The 22,096-nt window shown below is 36.0% G+C and overlaps 1 protein-coding gene across 5 annotated transcripts in view; it reads right to left on the reverse strand.

Annotated features, from left to right (window-relative positions):
* The window catches only part of smap1 (small ArfGAP 1), a 139,230-nt gene extending 117,180 nt beyond the window's left edge, over nt 1–22,050 (reverse strand). For 4 of the 5 annotated variants that reach the window (XM_051125408.1, XM_051125407.1, XM_051125406.1 and 1 more), the window contains exon 1: nt 21,727–22,049. In XM_051125408.1, coding sequence (XP_050981365.1) covers nt 21,727–21,844 — 118 coding nt within the window. In that variant the 5' untranslated portion in view covers nt 21,845–22,049. Of the gene's footprint in view, nt 1–21,726 lie in introns of all 5 variants that reach the window. The other variant, XM_051125405.1, reaches the window with a different exon arrangement.
* Nucleotides 22,051–22,096: the final 46 nt, after the last annotated feature.

The raw sequence follows: 22,096 nt of genomic DNA on the forward strand, positions 1-22,096 counted from the left end.
GACAAGGGGGTGAGTACTATCTGTAAATTGTTGTTCTGGAAGTGGACTTCTTTAATAATAATTCATATTGTTTGGAGAATCTGTGATTCATTTTTTTTTTAGTATTCTTATTTGAAATATTTTGTAATATATAAATGTTTTTAATATGACATTTTGATTAATTAAATTTGTCCTTCCTTAATGAAAATTCTCTTTTTTATTTGTTTATTTTTGAAAATCTTTATTATCCCAGGAACACAACTATTTTCTAACACTGATAAGACATTTTTCTTGAGCAGCCAAATCAGTTTGTTTTAAAAAAGACAGTTATTTATTAAAGCAAACTAATAAAAACGGCTATTCTTAACTGTGATGATATTTCATAATATTTTACATATTTCTGATCAAATAAAATGCAGCCTTAGAATAAGTTGTATTTTTTTTTTTTTTTTTTGCCTAAATGTATTTTTTGCTATCAGAAAATTGCCAACAGAAAGCTACATATGATAAATCTCCAAGATACATTCTTGAAATACAAGCAGAGGATAAATTCCATATTTAATTTAAAAATAAAAATGTAATTAAGGCTGTGAGGGATAGTTTTTCTTTTTTTCATCGAGTTAGTCTGTGTATAGATTTTTTTAAAATTAGTGTTTTATATATACACTGCTGTTCACAAATTTAGGATTAGTAAAATTTATGGACATTCTAATGTTCATCAAGGGTGCATTTATTTGATCAAAAACCTAAAAAAAAATATATATATATATTGTGAAATATTATTTCAATGTAAAATAACTGTGTTCTATGTGAATATATTTTGAAATGTAATTTATTTCTGTGATGCAAAGCTGAATTTTCAGCATCATAACTCCAGTCTTCAGTCACATGATCCTTCAGAAATCATTCTAATATGTTGATTTATCATTGTTGAAAACAGATGTGTTGCTTAATATTTTGTTGGAACCTGTGATACTTACTTTGTTCTGTAACAATACAAACTTTTGGGCTCAGTAAATCTGTATTCTTTCTTTTTTTGAACGAAATTAATATTTCAATTCACCAAGGACGTCGTAAAATTGATAAAAAGTGGTAGCAAAGACTAAAATCTATTTTGAATAACTGCTGTTCATTTTAACACTTTATTCATCAAAGAATCCTGAAAAAAACAGGATTCAAGTACACAAATAAACAAATAAAAGTAATAAATCAGTATATTATAATGATTTCTGAAGGATCATGTGACTGAACACCAGAAAGACTGATAAAAAGCTTTGCATTACAGAAATAAATTATATTTTAGAATATATTAAAACAGAAAACCATTATTTTAAACTGCAATAATATTTCTTGTATTACTGTTTTTTCTGTATTTTTAGTTAAGTAAATGTAGCCTTGATGATCATATGAAAATAAATTTAAAAAAAAACCCTCCCAAACTTTTGAACGGCAGTGTATATTGTCTGTGATGTGTTATATGGAGAAGCCAGAGAAAATTTAAAAAGTTTCTAAAGTTTAATATTATAAAGGTAAACTGAACTGAACAACCCTTAATACTGTAGCTCGTATCTTATTTTAAAACCCACGTTTTCCATTTTTTCATCTTTTTTAGGTCAGACAATTTCACTGTTGAACAAACCGACACCAAGATCCTCAACAGGAAGCCTCTTACAGCCATGTTTTTATTCAAGTCAAACTGAATATGACATCAACCCTGACAAAGGTCAATCAATGTGTGTATGCGGGTAACCCAGAACGCACTGCAGCAATGCCGGCCAAATACACATCAGTGCAGTTACACTAGATAATGTGTCTTTAAAAATAACCCGTACTGCTTTCTTTAACAGTGCATGACAGCTCCGATGATGTTTATGTAATAGACGTGTGTGTGTGTGTGTGTGTGTTCACGCCTCGTTGGGTCTGTAAGGGCAAGCCACGCTTGTACAGTGCATCTGTGCGCATCTCTAACTAAGTCACTGCGAGTGGCGACTGCTGAGTATAGGTCACTGCACAAAGCATGCTGAGAATGTGACAGTGGGATCCCAGTAAAAAACAGGAAGCGAGGTGGCAGGAGCTTCCTGTGGTGGCACTCAGCCTCGTCTTCAGGTCCAAAGAGTGATTTGACACAGCAGTCTGTCAAGCACACACCTTAACGTAGACACGTACACACACACTTTAGGACTGCATAAGGTCACCCATTGAGGCTTTTAGAAGTGCTGCTGCCATTTTCTTAAAAGCCTCCATTTTTCTCTCATTAAAAAAGGTGATGCAGAAAACAAGCACATCACATAGAGAACACCGCATATATTCATCTCAACCTGCACCTTTTCAACACCAAATAACAGGCTGTGAATGTGCATGTGTGTATTTGTTATCCATAACTGGAGGAAAAAATGTGTCTGGTTATGTAACGGCAGAGCGGATGAGGAGGGAAGGGGGGGATATGCGGCTCTGCCCTGTCCATCACAGACGTGCCCATTAGTGTGGGTTCTAGCTGTATGGACCCCCAGCTGTTCGCCATAGTGAACACTCTTGATGCAGTCTAAAGGCTCTTTCACACCAAACAGGATACGAAAAAGCTAAACGAATCATAGACGAATGGCTCATTCGCACCAGGAGTGAAACTAATATAGGGCTGAACGAAAAGCACATTCATGTTGGTACAACAGATGCCATAACGCACCCTTCAGCTGGTCTATTTGAAGCACAGGATGCAGGAAAAACAAGTTTGAGACTGTCAAGTTTAACAATAAAACACTGACGTGATGTTTAACTAAAGTGATTTGCCTTTTCTGTGACGTGAAATTAAGGCATGCACTGATATTAAAGGAGAAGTTCACTTACAGAATAAAAATTTCCTGATAATTTCCCTGATAATTTGCTCAACCCCATGCATTCAAGACGTTTGTCTTTCTTTCTTCAGTCAAAAAGAAATTAAGTTTTCTGAGGAAAGCATTACAAGATTTTTCTCCAAATAGTGGACTTCAATGGTAGCCAATGGTTTTAAGGTCCAAATCGCAGTTTCAATGGAGCTTCAAAGGGCTCTACACAATCCTAGATGAGGAATAATGGTCATATCTAGAGAAACGATTGGTCGTTTTCTTAAAATAATGCAAATTTACATACTTTTTAACCACAAATGCTCATCTTGCACCAGCCCGACCTCACACATTACGTAGTCATGTTGGAAAGGTCACGCGTGACGTAGGCAGAAGTACCGACCCAGTGTTTACAAAGTAAACGTGCAAAGACAGGCAAACGCCTTTTACAAAAAAGTTAAAACAACAATGTTGGACAATTTTGAAGTTGAAGGAGAAAATGAGATGGATTTTTTCGCCACAGATGAAGAACTAACCAAGCATGACCTTTCCAACATGATTGCGTAATGTGTGAAGACAAGACTAGCATTCATGATTAAAGAGTATACAAATTTTAATATGACATGAAAATGACAGATCGTTTCGCTAGATAAGACCCTTATTCCTTGGCTGGGATTGTGTAGAGCCCTTTGAAGCTGCACTGAAACTGTAATTTGGACCTTCAAACCATTGACCACTATGTTGTACCTTTGATAGCAAAAAGCCAATAATTATTTTCAGGTCAAGGCTGATAACAAATAAACTCTACATGGATTTATCAAAATAAATTTAAAGCAAATTAAAACCAAACATTAAGAAATATTCCTTCCTTTCTTTCACTGATAATCAAAAATATTTCCTGAGTGTCAAATCAGCATATTAGAATGATTTTTTTAAGGATCCTTTGACACTGAAGACTGGAATAATGCTGAAAAATTCAGCTTTGCCATCACAGAAATAAATCACATTTTCAAATACATTAACATAGAAAACAGTTATTTTAAAAGAGACTATAAATATATATAGTATTGACAAGAACAAACTGTATTTCACAAAGGGCAAAAGTGCGAATGTTTCCTGAATATTTTATACATATTTTAAACTTGCTAATCATGGGTTATGCCAGTAGTTCAAAGAGGTGATGAGCTGCAAACAAGAAAACTGGTTTGTTCTTGTGCAAATGTTCATCCCCGGTCTGAATAGCTTTATACAAGTACATTGTTTCCTTTCAAACTGTTGTTGGTACTTAAAATTAGTGCCTAAAGGAGACAGAAGCATCCAAAAGGGGCCGTCCTAGAATCATACATCATCCTGAATGTAAACCACCCATCTTCCAGCACAGTACAGTAACACAACTAATTGTTGGTGGGAGTAAAGAAATATACTGGAACTGTAAGATCATGCTTTGCTGCACCAGGGAGTGTTTTCAGATCCTTCCTACCCCATGATCAACCCCAGAAAACACCCACACACTTGGAAATAAACTCAAAAAATCAAGTGTGAAGCAGAAGCGCACGGCAAGCGTATCTAAATACCAACCGTAACAGATAGGCAGCGACCCGCAGAGCCAAGAGGATTTATCTGAAAACTAACCGTGAGACGAAACGCTGACACTGAATACATATAGACCAGCTTCCCTGTGAACTACATGAGAGGACGAGAGAATAAAATCCTGAAATAGACTCGGAGCAATAAATGTACCCGTGAACACAGGGCTTCACGCAAACCAAATTACAACCTGTCAGATTCTCAGCTGGTGCTTCCAAAAAAACGCACCAAGGAGATTGATCAGTCCGCCCCGTGATGCTAAAGATACTTAAGGCAGTCAACAGAGAAGAGTCAAAAATGAGAGAGAGAGCTGGGAAAGGTGAATCAGGATCAGGTCATTTCTGAGCTGAACTCAGCTTTCGTTTCAGATGGATGTGAATTTAAAGAACTATAAAGATGGAAAGCACACTGTGGAGGAAAAAAAAGGAGGTGAGGACTTCACTGCTTTAAATATACGGCATTCTCACAGCGCCCCCTGGAGGCACAGAATGACAAGGTGATGACTAACACAAGAATTTCTTCAAACCTGACACAAGGCACCAAGAATGTCATGAAGTGGGATAGAAAACATGTTAAGGGCAGGTAATTGGCTGGAGTAGATCACATCATGATCAACAATGGAAGTAAATGGACAACAAAACCAGTTCTAGTCTTCAAAATATAGTCGATATAGGTTTGGAGCAATGTGAGGGAGAGTAAATTCTGACAGAACTTACTTTTTCTCTGTGAACACTCCCTTGAAGATCTTGATTTGATCTACTCCAACTAATTAGTCAGCTTTCACGTGCTTTCTATCTCACTTTAAGTCACTCCTGGTGCCTTCTGATGCTTTTTGAAAAAATTACGGTGACATTTGAAGAAATTTCATGCATTTTATTTAAAATATAACTTTTACAGGAGTAAAAAAAAAAAAAAAAAAAAAAAAAATTCAATTAAATGGCTGAAATTTGGCCAGTTTGACAGTACAGACTCTGGTCAATAAACTGTTAGGACTTCAAAATTTATTGATTTTGATATATATATATTTTTTTGTTTTTGTTTTTTATATATATACACATATGTATATACACACATTTTGAGGTCCTAACAGTTTATTGACCAGAGTATAAATATATGCTGATTTATTATTACAATTATCTATGTTGACAATAGTTGTGCTGTCAAATATTTTTTGGGAACCTGTGATACTTTTTTCAGGATTATTTAATTTTAAAAAAAAGTTAAAAAGATTTAACACATCCTCAAATATTTTTTGGGAACATGTGATACTTTTTTCAGGAATATTTAATTTAAAAAAAGTTAAAGATTTAACACATCCTTGCTGAATAAACAAATTAATTTCTTTACAAAAAAAACAAAAAAAGAAAAAATAAAATTAACTGACACAAAACCTTCGAACAGTAGTGTTTGTTATAAAAGAGTTATATTTAAAAAAAAAAAAAAATGCTGTTCTTTCAAACTTTTTATTCATCAAGGAATCCTGAAAAAAGTATCACAGGTTCCAAAAAAATATTAAGCAGCACAACTGTTTCCAATATTGATAATAAATCAGCACATTAAAATGACTTCTGAAGGATCATGTGACACTAAAGACTGGAGTAATGACGCTGAAAATTCTTTTTTGATTACAGGAAATAAATTATTATAAAATATATATATATATATATATATATATATATATATATATATATATATATATATATATATATATATATATATATATATACACACACACATATACATACATATACATATACATACATATACATATATATATATATATATATATATATATATATATATATATATATATATACACATATACATATATATATAGATTATTTTATTATTTAACACAATAAAAATCTTACTAAATGGCAGTGTATATAAATTAAATACATATTTACACACACACACACACAAAACCAAGATTTTATTTTTTTAATAAGTCTTCGTTATCTCAAAATTGCCAAATACTGACCATAAAATTGACGGTAAAACCAGATCTCTTCATCAAAATGGCAAGTAGATGGTAAAACCAACTAGATTTCTTCGTCAACACGGCTAGGATGTAGTAGATTTGCCCATGCAAACATCTTAATTCCTTACTTTAAAATTTTTCCCCATTAGAATGTTGGTGTACATCTAAACGAAGCCACAATAGCTTCTATTTCCCCCATATTGATCATATTGTTGTCACAACAGGCTTCCAACAAAGCTGCAAAGCATTGTGGGGGGAAAGTGAGTCACACTGAGAACAGTAGGAGCCTTGCAGACCTGCTGTGCCACTCCATGTACTTCTTTACCGCTCCTTGACTTGTCAAAGTGCTCCAGACAGCCATAGAAACTCCACAATATCATTGCGCCGCATTCAGCAGTACACCCTATCATTAACCATGACTGACATACTTAATTTACATAAAACAGCAGCTCACAGATTGTCGCCAAAAAACAAAAACAAGAGATGAAATAAAGCGATCTTTGAGAAGCAATAAAAGCCCTTTGATTTTTCAGACCTGAAACCAAAACAAAGCAGACGCAGACACACACAAAATTTGCCAAGACCTTCATCTTCACAGACACGAGCTCAAAACAGCAGACGTCATGTGACGACACACTCTACAAAGCCCCCCAAATAAATTAAGACTTCAATTAAAGATTAAAGCCAGTCACAGAGATCCTGAGAGAACTAACTCCTTCATTAGAGAAAAAAAAGAGACCCTGTTCAAAGAAAAGCTCCGCTCTGCCGGTCTTCTGAGGCGCGAGAACACACACATACACACACGGCATCTCAAAACCGGCAGTGGAGTCCAACTGAGTGACAGTTGAGTTCGGCCTCACAGAGGGAAGACTAGTAGAGCATGAAATTAGAGCCCTCTATTCCAGCCTAGCAGGAGAAAGACGTCTGACAGAGACTGAGAGAAAAGGTGTGCGCGTATGCTATCTGTGACAGGTGAGGGAAGGAAAGGCAGAGCGTTGGGAGGGGGAGTAAAGGTCCCGGCACAGTGGCTGTTCTGTCAGGTGGAAAGGAGAGGAACGACTGCAAGTGAACATGAGAGAAAGGCCAGCTCGCTTTGACCTCTGTGAACAACCTTAATCGTACCCACTGGTCTCATAATGTGGTGTTAAAAGCAAGTTTGGGAGAATGTGACCTGCAGCCAAGAAGCCTGAGTCATTTAAGTTTAAACAGAACAGAATGGAGAGAAGAGCAGGTTCACTTCAGCTTTGAGTGGTGCTGTGCTGCCCCCTGTTGGTGAGAGCAAAGAGACTGATATAACATGAACCTGAGGACCTCTATTTAAAACGTTTGTTTTAAGCTATGGAAGCAGTTACGATAAAGGCTGCATGTTTGTAATGACGCATTGTACCATACTAAAATTACTTTTAGTACATACACTACCATCCAACTTTGGAGACTTTTTAAAATGACTTTGAATCTCCTGCGTTCACCAAGGTCAAATTAATCTGATCATTAGCACAGCTAAAACAGTGAACTACGCAATATTATTACTATTTAAAATAAGTGTTTTCTGCTTTAATATATTTTAAAATGCAATTTAGTTATGTGATGACAAACCTAGAGATTTATTATTATTACAGTGGCATGCGAAAGTTTGGGAAGCCCTTGCAGAATCTGTGAAAATATGAATAATTTTAACAAAATATGAGAGATCATACAAAATGCATGTTATTTTCTTATTTAGTACTGTCCTGAGTAAGATATTTTACATAAAAGATGTTTACATATAGTCCACAAGACAAAAAACAAATAGCTGAAATTATTAACGTAACCCTTTAAAAGTTTGGGAGCACTGCTCTTCAGAAAAATCCTCCAGGTCATGCAGATTCTTCGGTTTTCCAGCATCTTTTGCATAGTTTAACCCTTTCCAACAATGACTGTATGATTTTGAGATTCATCTTTGCACACTGAGGACAATTGTGGGACTCAACACAACTATTAAAAAAGGTTCAAACATTCACTGATGCTCCAGAAGGAGAAACAATACATTAAGAGCCAGGGGGTGAAAACTTTTGAACAGAAAGAAGATGTCCAAATTTTTCTTTTGTTGAAATATCATTTTTTTCCCCCATTTAGTACTGCCCTTCAGAAGCAACTTGCATGTTTTCCGAAAGACAAATTAAGTACAATTTACCTTGATGTTCACATTCAAAAAGTTTTCACGCCCCTTAATGCACTGTGTTTCCTTCTGAAGCCTCAGTGAATGTTTGAAGTTATTTTAGTAGTTGTGTTTGAGTCCCTCAGTTGTCCTTAGTGTGAAAAGATGGATCTCAAAACCATACAGTCAATGCTGGAAAGGGTTCAAATATGCAAAAGATGCTGGAAAACTGAAGAATCTGCAGGACCTGGAGGATTTTGCTAAAGAGCAGTGCTCAATTTAAATGTTCAGAACAATCAAGGGACTCATGAACAGTTCTCACAAAAAACAGTCGTAGATCATCCAGGTAACCACACACAGTATTAAGAACTAAGGGTTCCCAAACTTCTAGAGGGGGTTATTTTAATAATTTCAGCTATTTTTTGTCTTGTGGACTACATGCAAACATCTTTTATGCAAAACATCTTACTCAGCAAAGACTAAATAAAAATTAACATGCATTTTGTATGATCTCTCTTATTTTGTTAAAATTATTCTCATTTTCACAGATTCTGCAAGCAGTTCCTAAACTTTCACATGCCACTGTATCAACACTGAAAACAGCTACTTCATATTTTTTGTGGAAACAATGATACACTGTTTTCAAGATTCTTTGAACAAAAGAAAAAAATAAATAATATAAGTTATAAATGTCTTTAGTGTCACTTTTGATCAAATGCATACTTGCTGAATAAAAATATTTATTTCTTTCAGAATTTCTTCCCCTAAATTACAGAACAGTTTTGGTCTTGATGTCAGTGATGACGTTTTTGTGGACGGAGCCTATCTGGTGGCAGAAAACGACTGCAAGAAATTAATTTTTTAAGTAGCAGTCTACGGACGCCATGGAATAAAAGAATAAAAATTGTAAATTTGAGTTTCTATTTTAAAATTCTGACTTTATTCTTGCAATTCCGAGATTCGGCATTCTTATCTTTCACTCTTTTCCCCTCGGCTCAGAATGAGTTTACAGCCCACACTTCTATTTTTTTTTTTTTTTCCCCACAGAATCGACAAACTCGCTACTGTTGAGTTAAATCAAGTTACAAAGTCCGAATTAGGAGAAGAAAAAAAAAGATTGAAAAAAAGAATTGTAAGAAATTAGGTATGTTATGTAAAATGTTATAAGTTGTTTAAATAATCTTTCATGCTGTAACTGTTGGGCTAATATAATATGTCCCCTATTAATTGCATATGTGAATATTATGTAGACCTATTGTTTAAATCAAATGCATGCTTTAAAAGTAGAGTAATCATAGCAGGTTTCATTCATAGTCTGTCCATATAAACGCCTGCATTTAGCTTCAAATTGCATCTTTGATGACAGTATTCTCTAAAAATTATTTACATTTCGATTCTGACATCCAAAGGCACAACGATACATTTTTTCTCTTATTCCATGGATTTTACGCGTGTCCCTCCACTTGTTACCAGTGTTTTTCTGCCACCATGCACGCGCAGCTGCAAGTGGCGTAACAAGATTTTCTGTCACTAATCACACCTCTAGAAAACACAAGACTAACTTTCATGCTAATGATTTATATACAACCATTATTTATCTTTTATCATTTAAAAAAAAAAAACAACACAAACAAAATTGTTAATACTGTACACTGCATTTAACTAGTATTTCATTTGGAACGCAGCCCTAAACTCTTCCACATGCTCTTTTAAGCTCTGCTCAAATTAACCACTGCCAGAGACACAAAAGGCTAAATTCCTGTCTTTATTCAGCTGACACTATAGCAACAGGGTTTCATTCACAGAGCTCAGAAAACAAAGCCAAAACACACCACAATGAACATAAATCTAGTCAATTTAACCACATATGCATATGCTACTTATGCTGTAGGGCAAACAAAGTAATGTCTCTCTTGCACCACCTGCTGACAAACTAAAGGAAAGTACTTAACCTTGAGCTTAGTTATATGGCCAGACCACTTAAAAACACTATCGATTTGATGAGAGGAAAAGCAGACAGGCTTTAGTAAAAGCTTTTAATATATTCAACTATTCACAATTTAATACCACCCTATGCTGAGTAATTTAAAACTTCGGTATGAAGAGATTCTCTCAATAACACCAGCTTAGACTGAAAGTTTACTAAGACTGGCTCACTTCTAGGCCATGAAAGACAGGATTGAATTGACCATGAGACATGTGGACACCAAACACTCTCAGGCTCAAACATCTCAGTTTCGGCAGTCACAGGCTCCACGTTGACATCCGGATGCAGCCCAATTTGATCCAGGCTTTGAGGGGAATGGAATCTGTCTGAAAAGCATTATAAAGCAGCACAACAGCTGCTCTAACCGAAACCAGTCCAGCTGGTAGAGCCGTCCGTGAAGCAGAAGGATAATATTTGGGCAAAACGAAGCACTGGATGAAACTTAAACATGCAAGCCTCTGAAATGGTCGTAGCTTTTATTGAATTATGCTTTAACGACTCTTGATTAGAATTAAAACAATGAAGCAGATGTTTGAAAATAGACATGAATATAAAAATATGACGACACATTCTGTACAATTCAGATGCTTGCTATTAGGCCTTCACTGCCAAATTATATACAACAGCAAATGAAGTTTATTACATATTTTGTCTAATTTGATCAAGCATTCAACTGCCAATACAAATTTTCCCTATATTTTAATCCATTCACTGGAATTCCAGATTTCCTTCCATAATCAGCTTAAAGAAAAAAGAAAAAAAAAAAAAAAAAAAAAAAAAAAACAACTGTACATTTGTGTACATTCCTGGCCTTTTATTTCACCCTGGAGAACAAGTCAGAAAGCACATCATGATTTTGTCTGCCTGTAATTACTAAAGCCATAATTCATAAGGGAATGACATCATCTTTTTTCGCAAAGGTTAGCGTGTTTAGACAGAGCCTGAGCAGGACCGATTCCTCAGCATGTTCGTCAGAAGCCAAGAATCCAGCTCAAAGGAAAGGAAGTTGCTGCAACAGCAGGCATTTGTAGAATTCACCCACATAGATAGTAATCATGCATATCATTCCTGACACAAAGAGGAAGGACTCAGTATTGTTTCGCGCAGAAGGGGAAATCCCTCTGATGGACGCTACAGTGAGGTCAGATATTGCCTGGAATGAAGGTTTACCATCAGGGTCAGAAATTAATGAGGGCTTGTGGTAAAAATGCCTCCGAAATGAACAAAAATGCCATAAATTCAAAACAAAGGGGCAAAAAGTGCTCCTGTTGCCACGATTAAAATGAAATGTGAAAATTAATGAAGTGTCAATTCACGGAATCACATTCATTCACACTGTATCGGATTGCTTTTACGCACTGTTTAGTAAAGTGTTGAGCCTCGTAACAAATCAAACGCTTTTCTGTTGAACTTAGGAATGCACTGGCCAATCAGAGGTGCTTAAATTACTCAGCGGTGAAAACGTGGGAGCTGTTAATGAGTAAATAACATTAATATTAATGTAATAAATAAATAAAAGATTCATTTTGTAGCTTCAGTGATTATAACGGGAGTTTTTGCTTAACTTGTGCTAAACTTGGCTAACGTCATGGACGATGTCCAGAATGTGATGTGCCCAAAACAAAAAGTTTTATATAGTTTTCTATATTGATATCAATATTCATTAATACAATATAAAGAGCAATAATCTACAATAATGATTTTATCATAATTTTTAATCAGCCATATAAGCTCCTGATTTCTACATGTATACTTTAGATACACTTAGAATTTTAAAACTGTTTGTTAAAATACTGATTAAAGTAATTGGGTAAATTTAAGTATATGACATTAAAGACTACACACACTACCAGTCAAAAGTTTTTGAACAGTAAGATTATTAATGTTTTTTAAAGAAGTCTCCTCTGCTCACCAAGCCTGCATTTATTTGATCCAAAGTACAGCAAAAACAGAAATATTTTTACTATTTAAAACACCTGTTTTCTATTTGAATATATTTTAAAATGTAATTTATTCCTGTGATTTCAAAACTGAATTTCAGCATCATTACTTCAGTCACATGATTCTTCAGAAATCATTCTGATTTGCTGACAAAAAACATTTTTTATTATTATTATATTATTATTATTATTATTATTATTATTATGTTGAAAACAGCTACGTAGAATTTATTTCAGGTTTCTTTGACTATAAAGTTCAGAAGAACAGCATTTGTCTGAAATGGAAATCTTTTGTAACATTTTAAATGTCTTTTCATCACTTTTGATCAATATAAAGCATCCTATTTAAAGCATCCAAAAAAAGAAAAATTATACTGACTCCAAGCTTTTGAACTGTACAGTGTATTATAAAAAAAAAAAAAAAAAAAAAAAAAAAAAACTTTATTTCAGATAAATGCTAATCTTTGGATCTTTCTATTCATCAAAGAATCCTGAAAAAAGACTGGTAGTGTATGTTTTTTTTTAAATAATAATAATAATAATAATAATAATAATAATAATAATAATAATAATAATAATAATAGAGGTGATTATAAAATTTGCCCACACAAATATAAAAAATGCCCCTGGAAATCAATTCCATGGGGCAAATATTGCCCCTTAATGGAAAAGTTCATTTTTGACCCTGGTTACTATACATCTAAACAACATACTACACTACACTGATATTAGGGCTGTCAATCAATTACAAAGCTAATCATAACTAATCAGAAATACTGGTAGGTCTTCAAGGTCGATTTGCACAGATGGTAGGAAAATCTCAATTATAAAATTCATGTACGAGTCCTGGCGGTGATTAGTTGCCCTTTTTTACATAAATTAATGTCATTAATATGACAACTCTAATATTTATACTCTCCAGCTTTTCAAACCTATGCTCTCTGCTAATCATAACAACTTCAGGAGGAAAAAACACACAAAGATGCTGACGCAGGCTTTCAGCGGTTCTTATCTCAGTGAGTGACAGTGTGAAAGACAGCACACAGGAGGAAGTACCAGAGCACATTTCCTGTCTGTCCTTGTGGCGTGTGCGTGAGCAAGAGGAAGTAAAGAATGCCGAGCCTATCAAATAGACGCCTCTCTCAACACTCTCCAGTTGCCAGACACAATGCAAAACCAATACAGCGCACACACAGACACATACACCTCTATCAGCACTTAAAGCAGGGACACACACACACTATAGTACTCTCTGCTGTCTTCTGTCTGGAGGCCTGCAGTTATGATTGGATCATTATTCATTACTAGAAGTGCCCAGAAGTATTCCCAGAATCTGTGCCCACAGAGTTTTACAAAAAGCTCATGTGAGCAGACTCACTGCTTGCTGGTTGATGGCTGTAGCTAAGTAGATATAATGTGTATGCCTTCCATGTGCTGATTTGACTGTGGCGTACTATGGGATTTTATGCATCTAACCACAAAATTTGGCTGATAATGAATGCGGAACAATATTAACAGTACAGCTGATCGCTAATTGTGAGGTAGCTAAAATACGACACTGATCTGGACACCTAGTAATCACACCACCCACTACATCAGCTTAACTACTGGTGTAAGACAAAATGATTGGAGTCTGCCTTTTACCCAGGACGCACAGCTTAGCAAGATTTACTGTAGACAGCAGGGTTGCCAGGTTTTCACAATAAAATCCACCCAATATCTACTTAAAACTAGCCCAAAAAATAAATAAATAAATAAATCACGCCCTGCCCCCCTGCTGTGAGAGACATTTCATGTGAATTTTATGGTTTCATTTAAGAAAACTAGCACCATATCATACTGTGTATACACACACAAACTTCATGCCAACCTGTCAAAATAAAAGTACGGATTAACTTACAAAATGCATTACTCTTGTATTACTTTTGTGCATTATAATGTACATCTTTATGTGTTTATATTTCTGACCAATTTAAATAAAACAAATGATAAAAATAAATATTACAACCAGATTAACCACTTAATTGTAGAAAAGTAGCTGCAATCATTATTAAAAAATTTTTTTAACAATATTCACACAAATTTTCTTCCACATATTAAACAGTAAACCAGAAAATTAAAGGGTCTGATTAAATTTGATTAAAAATAAATAAATGTTTAATGCCTTTATTTGATTGAAAAATTCTGGGAAAAAAAAAAAAAAAGAAAAGAAAAAGATTGTAGAGCCATATTTTTAAAATGTTGAAACTGACAGTTTTGGACTCTTTCACTGAAATAAATGTTTTTGTTATTATACAGAGAGTAAAGTACCGGGAAAAAAAAAAGTTGGGTACTGGCACCCCTGCCTCATCCATCATGTCAGGTCAGATCACCTTCACCTGCACCTGCACCTTCCTCAGCAAGGCAATTGTCATCTTGGTGGTGTGTTTGGGGTCATTATCATGTTGGAAAACTGCCGTTCGGCCCAGTTTCTGAAGGGAAGGCATCGTGTTCTGCTTCAGAAATGTGCAGTACATAATGGAATCCATGTTTCCCCTCAACAAACCGCAGCTCTCCAGTACCAGCAGCACTCATGCAGCCCCAGACCATGATGCTACCACCACCATGCTTGACTGTAGGAGAGACACAATTTTCTTGGTACTCCTCACCAGGGCATCACCACACATGCTGGACACCATCTGAGCCAAACAAGTTTGTCTTACTCTCATCAGACCATAGGACATGATTCCAGTAATTCATGCTCTTGGACAGGTTGTCTTCAGCAAACTGTTTGCACGCTTTCTTGTAAACCAGCTTCAGAAGAGGCTTCCTTCTGGGATGACGCCAATGCAAACCGACTTGTTGCAGTGTGCAGCGTATGGTATGAGTACTGACAAGCGGACCTTCTACTTCTGCAACCTCTAAAGCAATGCTGCCAGCACTCATGCATCTGTTTTTTGAAGCCAGGTTCTGCACCCAACGCACAGAATGAGTACTCAACTTCGTTGATCGACCCTTGCGAGGCCTATTCCGAACGGAACCCGTCTCTGTATGACCCTGGCCACAGTACTGTAACTCAGCTTCAGGTTGTTACTGAACCTTTTATAGCCTAGATCATCTTTGTGGAGAGCAACAATTCTAATTCTTAAATCTTCAGAGAGTTCTTTGCCATGAGGTGCCTTGTTAAACATCGAGTGGTCAGTATGAGAAAAATTGTACTCAAAGCATCAAATTTTAACTACTCTAATACAAGATACACAACTTTGTATGGTCCTGTCAAGCAGACAAAAACATGAACATGATGAATAGGACATGTGGCTTTGCATGGTTAAATGACAGTGTTGTTATCACTTAGGGTGTACTCACTTTTGTGGCCAGCTATTTTGACAATAATGGCTGTATGTTGAGTTACAAGTTCACTTAGGGTGTATTCACTTTTGCTATACAAGCTGCACACTGACTACTGTAAAATATATCCAAGTTTCATTTCTATAGTTCTGTTCCTTAAGAAGATCTAAAAACATAGCTGAAATGCGATCACACCTTCCATCCAGGAATCACAAAGAGCTTTGTGCTCTGTTACTTATGAAAAGAAACAGTCCCCACTCTCGAATTCTGTCCATCTGATCACAACATACAAACAATAAATGCTTTTTGATCGTCTTAAATGTGGCATGACATTGCTGTGTATTATATATGAAAATAAATAGCAGCTGAATATAAAAGTTTGGGCTCTGTTGTTAATTTTAACCTCTAACATTATAGGTTCTCTGTACAGTTTACGGCATTTGTTGATTAGCATTGGCAGCAAAATTTATATTATTAGGGTTGCAAAGGGATGAAAAAAATTCCAGAAACTTTCTGGAAAATATTCAAAGTTTATAAAAAATAAAAATTAAAAATTAACAGAAAAGTTTTGGACATTTTCCACGATTTTTTTTCTTCAAAAATTCCTATTATTATTATTATTATTACTACAAGTCCCCAAAAAAAACAAAAGTGAAGAAGAAAATTTTACACATGTAAAATGTAATTTCTAATTGTCATTCTACCAAATAAAAGGAAAAAAAATCTATACCCTATGAAACTGAGCAGCCAGTAAGGTGTACAATGCATGACCTCACTGAATACAGCCCTCGTTCCACAGCACTAAAGTAGGTGACCTGTCGAAAAATATAGTCTGCTCTTATCGCCAGACAACAGGCATGTCACAGTCTGTGTGTGTGACTCACAAATGCCCTGAGCTCCAGTGACGGGGATATCTAATGCTCTACAGCTGGAGCAAACCACTTTCACTCAGTGCAAATAAGCAAACACAGGCACAGGTATGCAAAAAACACAGAGACTGGGAGTGTGTGCCTGACACTCAGGCTAACACAAAACCTGCACACACAAAGCAAACACAACCTTAAACATAGGCTGGTTTCATTCTCCGGCAGTGTTCTGCATGTCAGAGACAGCAGGCATAGTGGCATCAGGCAGTGAGAGAGCAGCGGCCCACAAAGTAAATAAAAGCCTCTGGACACACTGTGCTCAGCCATGTCTGACCGATCCCTACTATTCTGTCACATCTAATCACATCCATCGGATAGAGCCAGCAGCTCCTGCAGTGCCACACTTGCTCCATCTACTGTACTCCATATCTTTCCTCTTATACTATACTACTAGGCAGAGCAGAGGTTCTTTCAATGCTACAGCCAAGTGGAGTCAAAGTTTCACAGATGACACAAATATATGGGGAAAAGCCACAGCAATCACTGGTTATTTCATCATTATTTACTCTCACAAAATGAGAAACTCTGACAAAACATCTGAAGTGGTTTTCATTGTGCATTCAATAAGGATGTAACAATATCAAAATCTCACAATACAATAATATTGCGATATGAAGCACACGGTAAGAAATTTATTGTGATATTTTTTTTAAAAAAAAGACAAGGATGAAAATTTTGTACATTTCAATGTTAAAATCTAATGCACTTTGAGAGCTCCAAACCATGTTCTTAACTAAGAAAACAAGTCAGAAAAAAGTCAGTAAATTGACTTGTGCCTGAACTTTAAAGGGGACTCAACAATTTGTACTAAGTGACAAAGTCAACTTAAAGTTTTAAGGCAGCTGGGTAACTTACTCAGCTTTTAAGTTTAACAAACCAACTTTTTTTTAAAGTCAACTCAAATATCTAAGCTGTCACATAGTACAACTTAGCATTTCAAGTTGATTAAACTTATTTGAGTTGACTGAACTTAAAATTAAGGCAGCAGGGTAACAAATGATTTTAAGTTGACTCAACAAATTGTTTTGTTTTGTTTTTTTTTTACAGTGTACTGAATATAATAATATATATTGTCTAATAATAATCTTAGAATGTAATAAAAATAACAACAACAACATTAATAGACATATACTCTAAAAAAAAAAAAATGCACTGCAAAATAAGTGAAAAATATTTCATAGGTATATTATTTTTGCTTTACACTACAGTGGGGAAAATACAATACTTCTTTTCCAATTTCTATACTTGAAAGAGATATTTTGAATTTGGACTGCAGTAACGTTACGCATTTAAACCGCTAGCTGTCAGCAATTCATACTGCACTTTTAAGCTTTTCATTTGACGGAAACAATAGAGAAGCAGTAGAGATTTTATTTTGAAAGAAAACTTCAGCTTCACAAAAACATGTCTCACTACAAATCCAGTGAAATGCTGTAATCATCTGCCACGAAATTAAAGTATAACTGGTGGGCGTTGCAACGCGTTAAACTCAGCACATGCAATACACAAGTTCACTGCATTCACTGTGAACGGAGATGTATAGCTCACAGTTAATAAGATAATGTAGCTGCATTCACACACGTCGGTTATTTACAGGAGTGACAACTGCATTCAGTTATAACCGAACTCACACCCACAAATTTTCAGGAATTACAATTGTATTTTTGGTGAAGCCCTACTGTGTGAACAGAATCAGACTGAGCACCTTTTTTTCGCGTCATACAGTGTGAGAGAGGCTCTATCCCCCACACATATGTAACCCTGGAGCACAAAAGCAGTCTTAAGTAGTATGGGTATATTTGTAGCAATAGCCAAAAATACACTGTGGGGGTCAAAATTATCGATTTTTGTTTTATGCCAAAAATCATTAGGATATTAAGTAAAGATCATGTTCCATGAGGAGACTTTCCTACCGTAAATATATCAAAACTTAATTTTTGATTTAGTAATATGCATTGATTAGAATTTTATTTGGACAGAACTTTAAAGCTGATTTTCTCAGTATTTTGATTTTTTTTGCACCTTCAGATTGCAGATTTTTGTATCGCAGCCAAATACTGTCCCATCCTAACAAACCATACATCAATGGAAAGCTTATTTATTCAGATTTCAGATGATGTATACATCTCAATTTCCAAAAAAAATGACCCTTATGACTGGTTTTGTGGTCCAGGGTCACATATAAGTGTGTCTAGAATGTTTACATGCATGGTTTCAGAAACTTACTGCTCCAGACAGTTTTGTGGTCTGAGCACGACTAAAACGCTCTGCTCATTACAGAGAAATAAAAACTGCGGTTGGTTAATTACGATTTGATTGAAATTATGCCTCAGTTGAACTTCTGTCATGTCAAGTTTGATGTGACTTTGCAATTTTGAAGTCGTCGTCTTTGATATGTACTTTGACCATGGGCAATGGTTACAGGTGATAGTCACAAACAGACGGTGTGGCTTTAGTTGCACATTCATGCAGACAGTATTTGGGCTTCTAGGCTGATGTGTGAACACGACATTTCGAAACTAACACCAACAAGTCAACGCAGTCATCAATCCCAAACACTGACAGCGTCAGTGTAGCCATAATCATTTTTGGGTGAGCTACCCCTTTAAACTGACCTCAGTTTAGTGAAACCATGTTGAAACTGCATTTGCATACCATTTTACGCTCATAAATGTTTCTCATTTCTAACTAAAACTGTCTGGGGCAGTCACAGTTAGAGAGTCAACTTGTAACCTGAAGGTTGCAGGTTCGAGTCTCAGTACCAGTGGGAGTTGTAGGTGGGGGGATTGAATGACCAGTACTCTCTTACACCCCCAATGTGCCCTTAAACAAGGCACCGAAACCCCAATTGCTCCACAGGCTTTGGGTGTGTGCACGCACTTGGATGAGTTAAATGCAGAGCAAAATCCGAGTATGGGTTACCATACTTTGCAAATTTCACTTTCAGTATTTAATACTATTTAAAGCTGATTTTACCCATTAGCAGTTAATGAAATGTTTAAAAGAGGGCATTTCACATAACCAATGTAAAACCCAACAGCCTGCACAGTCAGCAAGAGTTATTACATTCTGATGAAAAAAAAAATAAAATGTACAGACAAAATTTAACACTGAGAAAGTGTATTAAAGGGATAGTTCACCAAAAACGATATTTGTATCTTTCTTCTGTGGATAATAAAAGATGTTTTTTTTTTTGTTTTTTTTTTTAATATCTCAAGGTCTGTCCCATTTTTGTGTGCTTACGCACAGTGTGAGTAATGCATTCACACCTAATACTCCAAAAAGATAAATGTCTGAATGCTGTATTAATAATAAAACTCATACACTTGACAGAGCACATTGTGCATAGTTTACGGAAGTCAAAGTTCACCAACACTCTTTATTACCAACGATCTTTAAAAAATCTTTTTTTAATGTTTCACAAAAGAAACACAGTTTTGGAACAACATTGGGGAGACTAAAGGATGGCTGACTTTTAATTTCTGGGTTTGTAAATGAGTTTTTTGATTTCATGTTGACTTTAACATTCTCTTAAGGCTGTCATTCATAAGCTAATCAAGCTACAAAACTCCTCCCATCAGCACTGACTTTATGTAAGAGAGAGACACAGTGGCAGAAAGAGGCCAGGCAATATGAGCAGTGAGGTGTGGCTGCACTTAAGACACCGGAGAGCTCAGAGTGGATGAAACTGGTCTGCTTAAGACGAAAGCTGAGAGAGGAGCTTGAGAAGGTGCTGGCCTGCGACATCACCGCAGAGCCGAAGACTGCCTTAACATTCTCACATGCTCTCTAATGGACTTTGATGGGAAGACAGAAGAGGGATTATAACAGAATTTAAACAACATCTGAATGTGTAACAGGCCACCTATGAGCTTGCATCAGGATCTTTTGTTAAGCTCGAAGCTTATAGCAATGTCACAACCACTAAGGCCACACTTAATATTAAACTAATACGCAACTGAGAGGAAATGAGAAGGCAGCTCAAATACAACGGCAGACAAGTACACCAAAGTGAAAGTGTAGGACCTGCTAACAACTTTGTGACAATGCTTACAAAAGCAACATATTAAAGTTATGATAAAATGGAAGTAGCGACAAATTTTTCCTTCTGTATTGTACGTCCGAGTGAAAAAAATAGGGTGGCTCTTGGTTCTATGCTTCAGTTGTTGATTCACTGGAAGATCAAGTTATGACATTCTAATTAAACATTAATACGTCAAATAATGAAACCTGCACAGATTAATCGTTCACAATAAGATCTATAACATGCATTTAAAAAATAAAAGGTGCATTTTTCATTTCATCTTTAAAATCTTTAAATTCCCATATTATAAAAGATAACCTTCCCTGTGAGCACTAAAACACTATACTGATACATATATGAGCATTTCAAGTAAAAATCTCCCCCTAAACAAAACAGAGAGACCGCCCACTTGAGCAGCTATTACAGTTACAGTCACATGGTTACAATCTGCTTTCACTTGCTTAATGGTACAGTATCACTTCTAGCTGCATAGTCCTTGTGGGTACATTATAAGGTATTATATACAGTGTTCTAGGATGAACTATTATGAAACAGGTGGATATGTGGAACAAAGACAGCAGAGTTGTTCATCTGTAGCCATCAATTAAGCACATATATATAGGTTAATCTCTCCTGTATAACATCTTACACAATGAAACAGTACTGTGACAGTATCAGACCAGCTGATCAGTTCAACTCCAGACCGGTTTTCCATTCATGCATTAATAATGGTTTTGGTCAAGGACACATGGCTGAATAGTGATTCGCCGGATATCAAACCCCACTGAGCTGTCAGCCTAAACAGCGTTTAAGCATCATTCATTTCAAACGTGAACAAATACGCTGTCTAAATAGGTTTTGACACCCATCTACGGCTTTCCTCCCGGGTGACTCAGGACCGTGAGCCACACGAAACCCGAACAGCCCTGCTGTGTAACGAGACTCCCGTCGCGCACAGGTGACCAAAACATCAAACGCGAGTTTTTAAGAGTAGCGGGGGAGATTTTACATCATCTCACCTTTGGCTTCGCAGTCGGCGCAGTATTTGTTATCCTCCTCTCTCAGCATTTTGGACAGAATGGCCTGATGCTGCTCGTTCAGTTTCTGAGCCTTTTCCCTCTCCGATCGCGTCGTCATCTTGGCCCGTTTTCTGTCAGCGTTTCTAGATTAAATCACCTGTTTGCCCCCGATTCACTCTGTTCAATTGTAGCGTTATGAATGGAAGACCATCCCCTGTGAAACGAAACTATGGTGGGCTTACGGCAACAGAGCAGCGGCTGGATTGAGACAGAGCGGCGGAATATGGCCGATTGGAGGAATTGACCGGAAGCGGAAACGGAGACGAGGAAAGTACTGTGAGCCGATTAAAATAGAATTAAAAATACGATT

The sequence above is a fragment of the Labeo rohita genome, chromosome 13, assembly GCF_022985175.1.
Source record: "Labeo rohita strain BAU-BD-2019 chromosome 13, IGBB_LRoh.1.0, whole genome shotgun sequence".
In the NCBI taxonomy this organism is placed as follows: Eukaryota; Metazoa; Chordata; class Actinopteri; order Cypriniformes; family Cyprinidae; genus Labeo; species Labeo rohita.